The 9,131-nt window shown below is 40.5% G+C and overlaps 1 protein-coding gene across 1 annotated transcript in view; it reads right to left on the reverse strand.

Annotated features, from left to right (window-relative positions):
- LOC311590893 (leukocyte immunoglobulin-like receptor subfamily A member 6) overlaps window positions 1–6,010 on the reverse strand; it is a 57,069-nt gene extending 51,059 nt beyond the window's left edge. Inside the window, exons 1-5 of the mRNA XM_084770191.1 lie at window positions 5,844–6,010; window positions 5,665–5,700; window positions 5,194–5,478; window positions 4,437–4,739; window positions 1,397–1,576 (exon numbers count right to left, since the gene is read on the reverse strand). Of these exons, the coding sequence (XP_084626317.1) occupies window positions 1,397–1,576; window positions 4,437–4,739; window positions 5,194–5,478; window positions 5,665–5,700; window positions 5,844–5,892 (853 nt within the window). The 5' untranslated portion in view covers window positions 5,893–6,010. The remainder of the gene's footprint in view (window positions 1–1,396; window positions 1,577–4,436; window positions 4,740–5,193; window positions 5,479–5,664; window positions 5,701–5,843) is intronic.
- Window positions 6,011–9,131: the final 3,121 nt, after the last annotated feature.

Genomic DNA, 9,131 nt, shown 5'->3' on the forward strand with positions numbered 1-9,131 from the left:
AGGTGCTGATTCCTGGAATTATCTTTGATGGGTTATTTGTTCTTTGGTTTTTTTTTTTCAATCTTTATTTTTAAACAATGTGACAGTTGTGTGTTGCCTGGTATAAATTTTCTTTGCCCCAGTAGTTGTGACCACTGGAGGCTCCATATCAAATGCGTTTTTACAACTGTCTTTCAGGGTTCCCACTAGGATGGCCCATTAATCCATGCTGATAGAAATCAAAGGACCCCTTTTCTATTGCAACATCACAAGGTTTTCCACGTTCCTCTAAAAAGCAAGGTGGGGTTACTTGTCCCAGCACTATCCCGCCGCTGGCACTAACTTCGGCATAATTTACTTTTCACTGGCTGTTACAAAACATCATGACCAAAGCAACTTATGGAAGGAAAACAGTTTATATGCATTTACAGTTCCTGAGGATTAGAGTTCACGATAGCAGAGTGAAGGCGTCGTGGCGAGAGCAGAAAGCTGGCAGATCACATCTTGAATCACATGCACTAAAAGGAAAGAGTTGTTGGGTGGTAAGAATTTTTCTGGGACATAATATAAATACGTATACGCACTCTAGATAGTGAGCCCAAGACAGACAAAAATACAGACTCCATCAAAGTCTAGTTTGCCAAACCAATGAGATTTATTAGGGCTACTTACAGGAGAAAAACTGGCTCAAAGACAGCTGCATCACAAACGTTCACTCCAGTACGGGTGATATCTATCAAAGGGTACACTGCAGAGCCTTCAACAAGCTCAATAGGTCTAGTATGTGCTTTTCAAGTGACTCTGATATAAACCTTTGTGTCTCGGTCAGTTTTTTTTTTTAATGCTTCCAAGCATCTGCTCTGTTCTCAGATTCTTCCCTGCAACTTGTCTAGTCTAAGAGTGACTCTTATAAACTCTTCTTGTTTATTCTTGGGAAGAAAAGACTTAGTGAATTTGATCAAGCTCAGGGGGCTTCCTGGAGTTATTTTGAATTTTCTACCTTTTGGCTTAAGAAGACTTCCTACACCATGGAACATTTCAATCTTGGAGGAAATGAATACACGAGAGTGTTCTGGAAGTGAAAAGTTTAAGCTTTCCAAGGCTACCTCTAGTCGCGACAATTCCTCCAACAAGGCCACACCTCCCAAGTCTCTCCAAACACCACCACGAATGAGGACCAAGTATTCAAATGACTGAGACTGTGGCAGCCATCTCATTCAAGCCACCGTATCTGTACCAACTGAATGGGTGTGTGTCTGTGTGTGTGTGTGTGTGTGTGTGTGTGTGTGTGTGTGTGTGTGTGCATGTGTTTGCAAATCTCTTGGAAATTTCCCCTGCATTTAAATACGTTGTTCTCCTCAAGGTCTTCATGGCCGTTCAAACACTTGTGCCACAACTTTCACCCATAATATCTTCTATTTCTTGGTTTCATCTCCAAGTTTCCAAACTCTCTGGTTAACCTCCTCTCCACGTCTTAAGGCCATCTTTCTATATGTGTTTTGAGATTCACAGAGAAGAATTCCAAGAAACACCAGAACCAAGCCAGCAATAGACAGTCTGATGAGATTCTCCACAGTATGATCTTGTGGATGTGAATCTGGGTATTTGGACAATCAAGAGAATAAGTTAGTATCGTCTCAAATTGAAAAAAAAAAGTAGAAGAATTAGTCACCTGTATCAATAAGAGACAATAATATACCCGAGTCAAGTTTTTAAGTATATTTAATATTTGGTAAATATAAGGTCATGAAAATCTTTATGTTCCAGTTATTAAAGTAGTTGAAAAATTCATTAATATTTGAGTGTATTTATCATCAACTTCAAAATATTGTATTATTATTAATATTCAATATATTCATAAATAATATACAGTATAGGTAGAGAACATAGTTCAGTCACTCATGTAATTCCTGAACAAGCATGAGAAAAAAATACTTGGGGTTAAAGGTTTAATTACAAATGGGAGGCTGAGAAAAAATGAGAGTAAAGGGTAAAATAACCAAAATTAAAGATATATGAAGACATCCTAAGGAAATCTATAGTTTGTATATAATATATTTAATGGGGACTTTGAAAAAGAAGCATCCTGCATCAGTGGATAATGATACTTTCAAGAAATATGGTTCTTTAATGAAAATATTGTTGCCTGGCACACAATACCTCCCTGTGTGTTATTGGCTATGGACACACAAAAAGGAACCAAACCAAACAAGAGCTATTGCTTTTACTTTTTCATCGTAACTAGATTGTAACTACCTCTTACTAAAGATACCACTCACTTGGGTAGCAGCATATAAAGGAAGCAATTTCAAACTGACTAGGCATATCCCTTCCTGCCGGCTCTCCTAGATAACGCTGTAGAGTGTTGTGCAGCCTGCAGGATGAGAAATGACATCAATGGTCTTATCTATCTCTGCATCCTGTATGCTCTAATACTGACCTTATTGGTAAGAATGTCTACTGTACAGTATGTACATGGCAGTCATGAGTGTAATCAGCTCTGTAATTAGACTCAAGGCTTGATTCGTAGAAATGATGCCATGGACAGCACTGTAAACATGAACAAAAGGCTATAGCTAGGGAGATCATAGGGCCTAGGCTTGGAAAGCTCACTTTTGTTCTTTTGATAAATGATCATATCGTCAAGCTATACTGTCAAACAATGTGTGCTACTCTCAACTTTGGCCAGAGACACATATTTCCTAGGTGGGTAATGATTAATGTAGATACTCCTAACTGGTCAAAGTGCCAGTTAACTGTGATTATTAATTTATAGCATCAGTATCAACCTCCTTATAATCTAGATTCAGCAAACATCATGGAAGAGGGAATGGAAAGAATGTAACAACCAGGAGACAGGGAGAAAAGCTATGGAATGCTGGTTCTTGAATTATATTGACAGTTGCACAAATCAACTCATAGAAACTGTAGTTACCTCAATGATACCTGCACAAGACTAATCCAGTAAAAAAAAATCAGCATATATAGGAATGGGAACCTCACAGCTTCACCGCTAGCTATGGAGCTATTGTCAGTGATGGTTGCTGGGGATGGGAGACTCAATCTTCTTTGCAGATGTTAACATTGATAGGTTGAAGAAGCCCTAGTGAGTGGCCCCATACACATAAGGATATGGAATATTAATTATTGTTAAACATGAAATTGGGATGTTGGGTGGAGAAGCTAGAAGGTGGTAGTAGTGGAAGAAATATATAATCAACATACATTTTATGAATGCATGAATGTTTCAGAAATAAAGACTGTCTACAACACAAGATCAAGGCTGCCAAAATTCTGGCACAGAAGGCTACATTATATTTAGGTTCCATGACTTACTACTGAGGAGTTAAAGGCTATTGGTAGATGATAAGGAATGGAGAATCATTATTATTTGAAGGTACATCCAGTAGTTAATTTTCCATGCTCCAGTGGGCCCAGAACTGTGCCCATACGGGCAGCAGTAACTGACCAACTGGGCTATAAAAAAAATCCATTAAGTTAGGAGTGGGGTATGTGAAGAGTTGGAAAGGCACACCATGTGAATAAATGTGATCATATTTCACATCTTAAACCATAAAATAAAGAAAAAAATTGGAATATTATATAAAAACACAACCCCCGAAACCAGGAACTTAAGTAATAACAAAACAAACAAAATCTGTGTGTGCTGGTGGCCCCTGTAATTCCAGCACTGGGGAAGAGTGATAGTTTGATGCCTGGGACTCACTGGCTAACCTGTCTTGCCTACATGGCAAGCACCATACCAGGTGATACTCTGTCTCTAAAACAAAGGCATAAGGCTTCCAAGTCTATCTGTTTTATGACTCCACAAAAGACAAGTCTCTTCTGCCTATTATTGTCATTAATTTAGACTTATAAAACTCCTATCTTTCTATCTCTCATCTTTCCTGAGACATCACACTTCATCTTAGTAATAACCATATGGGCTCCCCAAAATGGCTTTTGAAGATCTGGGTCCCTTACAGGACCAGGGATCCTCACCTGTTTCAAATATCCAGAGGTCATTGGCAAATATCCACATAAAGGTTGTGGTATCTCCATAGCTTGTGTACTAATCAATTTGAGAGCTGCTAGCAAGGGCACATGTGACAATAGCCTGAGAGAGCTAAGTCTGAAGCTGCTGGCTAAGGCAGTATGAGAGGTAATATGTTCCTTCATTAAATGTAACTAATCTAACATAGGCAATTTTACCATGATATTGGAGGGTCAGAGCCTGTCCAAGTATCCACACAAGACAGTGAAAAGGGGATAGATTCCTAGTTGTTCTCAAAAAGAATATGGGCCAGATATTGAGGGAGTAATTCATGCCGAGCACCTTCTTCTCCCATACTTTCTTCAAAGTCTTGCCTCAACTCTCCTTCAGCCTCCCATAGCAACAGGGCTCAAAGCAACAAGTTCATTGGCTTCAAATACATAGCTACGGTGGAATCGCTCACCTGAAATAAATAGCTGCAGGGTATCACTGGGTACTGACCACATCTGGGAAGTCCTCTTGTAGTATCCATAGCATCTGAATGCCCATTTGTCTTTGGAAGTCACTGGGCCCACAGAAAACAGGGCCGTAAAATGTCCATTGGGTTGTCTCTGTGAGTCCTGAATCCAGGACACATTTTGTTCTCCTTCCTTGGTCAAAATGTACCTTCCATATCCCTGACGTGAGCTACACTGAAGGGTTACGTTCCCTCCTAAGGTGACCAGAGAGTTTGGCAGGGCTGAGATGTTGGGTTTTCTGTAGAATCCTAAAAGAGGAGATAAGCATGTTGAGTGGTAAAGACCTTCCACATTGTCTAAAGAATGGACTATGGGAGAAACGGGCCCTGAGAGTAGAATCCCTTACTCACGGGATAACCTGGGTTTGGGACCCCTGACAGTACTCTTTTGGGGGGGCTGGGAAAGTACTTTATTAAGCTGTGCTTCCAGCCTTGACCATTTGAGCCCTGCCCGCTGTTATGGGGCACCCCCACCGCCCTCCTCCTCCTCCTCCTCCTCCTCCTCCTCCACCTCCTCCTCCTCCTTCTCCTCTTCCTGATCCCACGGATCTGGTATTGCAGTGCCCCGCCCAGCAAGAGTACTGCACCCTCCTCCTCCTCCGGTGGTGGCTGAGGTGGCGGTGTTGCAATCTCTGGGGCTGGCTCCAGGGGCACCGGGGGCTGTGCCGGCATGCTCTCTGTGTGTCTCTGACAGTCCTCTTACCTGTCACCACCAGCTCTAGAATGTTACTGTGTTCTGACTGGCCCTCAGGGCTGGAATAGTAGCAGTGGTATAGTCCTCCATGATACTCTGTCGTGAATGAAATCGAGAAGTTTGCCTTGTTCCCAGGCTCAAGAAAGGTCTGTGTCTTCCAGGCTGTTGAATGTCCCCGTTTATACAGAGAGTACTCCTGGGCTCCCTGGGTCCCAAGACACCATATAGTAACAGACTGTCCCTTGGTGACCACAGAGCTTGGGTCAGCCCATAAGGTGGGTGTAGGGAGTACTCCTGTAAGGAAATAAAACATTCTTTCCTTGGGTATTCATACCTTATAGTGCACCTCTGAGTCCCATGATCCTTCCAACTGTCCGCAGTATCAACCCACATATGCTGAGGTCCATATCCAGTGCTCAAGAGTGGTCTTCTGGTTGCAAGGTAGAAACAGAATCTGGTAAGATAGGGGGACTGACTCACCTGCCATCACTGTGGTCCTGGGTTCCAGACGAAGCCCTGAAAAAGAATTCTCATGAGATTTTCTTCCTGAAGTTTAAGTCGATTCTCTCTTTTACAATGCCGCGCTGAGAAGCCAGATCTTTAATATGGCCTGAGGTCTCTACCAGATTTGAGTGTTCCCTCCATCCTTCAAGTCTCACCAAGATGGAACAGCACCGTGAGTGTAGAGATCGTTATGTGTCTTTCCATGGGTCCTCTCCGTGCAGAAGAATGAGACTCCTGTGACTCTCCAGACAAATCAGGAAAATAGGGTGACCACTGTAGATACTGTGCTTTATGTATAGACTGTTCAAACACAAAGAGGAAGTCCTATACAACTAGCTTGCTGAGCCAGAACAAAGCCCTATATTGCACAAACAGCACTGGAAACAGAAATATGAGGAAACGCCCTCCACATGAGTCATTATGCTATATTTTGCACAAGACTGAGCCTAATTTCTTCTAATACTGACACTAGAGACTCTGAGTAACAGGACCTCACTCAGGTTCAGTTCTTTTTATTTCTCCAAGTTCATAAAATAGTTTCAAATTTATCTCACGTCTTCCTGAGAAATGACTCTCCATTCAGTGAGACTGAGGACTAGAAGCTTCCACAAGGACTTTTTACTCCATAATGTCCATAGCTCCAATATCATGGGGCCTTTACCATGCTCATTCGTATCTGCACCTCTGAAGGGACCCTGAGGAATATGGAGACTGACGTTATTGGGTGGGTTCAAAGCAGCAGACAGACACCAAGGACATCTCTGTATAGCTCCTGTAGAGATAATTCTGAAATTCTTATAGAATTTTTTTTACATGCCAAACAAGATATCATCTCTTCCAGACACCCCGTGAATGTAAGAATTGTTCTTTTCTTCCACTCCACATGCACCAACCCACTATCTGCTCTGCCCTCACTATGTAAGTGCAGTACCAGGCATGTAATAAGTGTCCTTGTTAACATCCGTAAGTTGCTTCTGTGAGCTCAAGGATCTCAAAGGATGAAGAGAGGCAGGTAAACATTGGGAAAAGTTCTATAATGTTCTATACAACAAGGTCATAGAAAAGTGAGAAGTTGGCACCCAGAAAAAAAAAAACGTTAAATGAGCTGAGTCCTTATGGCGAAAACCCATAGAGAAGTTAGGGACCCAGGCAGGAACAGATGTCATGGATAACATGGACGTGGTTTCTCAGTAAAGAGGATCATCAGCTATTTAGAGAAGTGAAACTGACAGGTTTCTAAGGCCCCCATCTCACCCTTGCTAAATATATGTGTCCTGGGGATTCATGGTTAAGGCAGTAGAAAGTCTTAATTTTGTGTGCTCCATAAGTACTTCATACAATAGGTTTTGATCATATTCAGCCCTTCCCCCAACACTTCCTTGATCCACCCCTTCATACCCAATCAACGTAGTCTCCCTTATGTTTTTGTTTGTTTTTTTTTTAACCCATGAACTGAATCATTAGGTTGCAGGCCCATTAGAGAAGGGAAGGACCCAGGCATGAACAGATGTCATGGATATAAGCAGCATAGTTACACAGTAAAGAGGATCATCAGCTGCTTTGAAAAGTGAAGCCCCATCTCACTCTTGAAGAGCGTATGTATACAGACGTTCATAAATAACTCAACAGAAAATCTTAAAAATATTATGAGTCCCTTAAGAATTTCATATGGTATGTTTTTATCATATTCAGCCATCCCCGAATGATTCCTAGATCCACTCCCATTCCTAACCCATCAATTTTGTGTCTTTTTTTGTTTTTTAAAACACATCTTCTCCAATTTAAAGCTTGGATGTGTGGCCTTCCACGTGAGCATGGTTGACTTACGAGAATCTACATTTTTTTTCTTCCTTCCTTGGAAACTATTGATTACCAATATCTCCATGTCCAGAAGTGATCGTTTGTGCAATTCTCTCTTATCTATGCTTGGATTTGGTCTAGTCTGAGCTTGTACAGTTCTTGTCCGTACAGTGACCACTACTCTGAGTTTATGTATGAAGCTGCTGTGCTGTGTCCAGATGACACAGTTTCCTTCTAGTTATCTGCCATGGCTGGCTCTAACCTCCTTTCTATACCTTCCTTCATATTTATCTCTGAGACCTGAAATGATGAGTCTGGGATACAGATGTGCCATTTATACCTGAGCATTCCTCAGTCTCTTATTTTTCAAAACTTGGGCATTTGGTGATCTCCGTGCTAACCACCATTTATTTACTCCATACATAATCTTCTCTTATTATGTTTTAGAGATGTTTTCATCTCTGTTTATAACAAGAAGTCATTAAAAGTAAGTTTAAGATTATGTTCACTTAGAATAATAGTAGTAATTATTCTTCTTTGGGTCAATGACCATAGGTTCTTGGCTACGAAAAAAAATGGTGCCAAAAAATGAGTTTCGTATTGTGGGTCAGGACATAAATCCTCATAGAAAGTAGTTGATGACTCCCATGGGATTTTGTGCCACTTTTGCGCCTGTGGGCTTATCTTTCCATGACAGCCATTACTGTAGTTTGTGTTGTTCATAACTGGGTAAATTGATCATTACTTTTCTCCTTCAGTAGTGTGCATAGTGCCTTACAGCTATGAAATTTAGCTATTAGAGATAAAGCTTCATGGTTAGTAACAGATTTATTAGTGTTCCATCCTCAAGTGTGTGGTATATTCAGCAACAAGGTATTGCTATTAAGTCCTGGAGATGAACCACTGGGAAGCAGCATGTATGATTAAGAACCTATGGAATATCTCTGGCCAACAACTCAAAAGAAGTAACCCATTCCCAGCACTGGGAATGGGTATATTTGTTATTCTGTGGTATCAAGTAGGGGTAATGTTTCACTATATAGGGTAACTCCATTTGATATTGTTTTTCTGTCTAAATGAAAACTTCTAGAAGAGTATGTTTCCAATGGCTTTTCAACAGGTAATTAGAGGCTTGCAGAACACTAAGTAGACAGAACCAGAAAGTAATTATACATGTCATATTTCAATTAAATAATTAAAAACACAAACTATTTTTTTTCAGAAAAGAATAAACACCTTTTATTCACAAGTCAATACATCATTAGTTGTGCTTTGATAAGAAGAAAGTACAAAGAACAAACTTCAAGTAATTTCACTAAAGAATAAATCAAATATTATTTTATAGTAATATCAACATTCCGGTAGAATCTGTTTCATAAAAAAAGAATTATATTGTTTCAGAGCCTTTTAAAACTACACTTTCCCCCTGTATATCTCTTATGGCTTACTACTTTATGAAATGTTTTTAACGTCATATTTTCAAAGCACAAACTATTTTAAAAACATAGTGTTACAAGCTGCAAAAGTGAAAGGTTGGATTGGTCGTGAGTTGTGCAGTTTCATAGGCTGGATATCTCAGCTAGTCTTCAGTCTACTCTGCAATCCTGAAGCATTAAAGTCCAATGACACTGAAGGAATAGGCT

The sequence above is a fragment of the Acomys minous genome, assembly GCF_964271855.1.
Source record: "Acomys minous genome assembly, chromosome: 20".
NCBI classification, from domain to species: Eukaryota; Metazoa; Chordata; class Mammalia; order Rodentia; family Muridae; genus Acomys; species Acomys minous.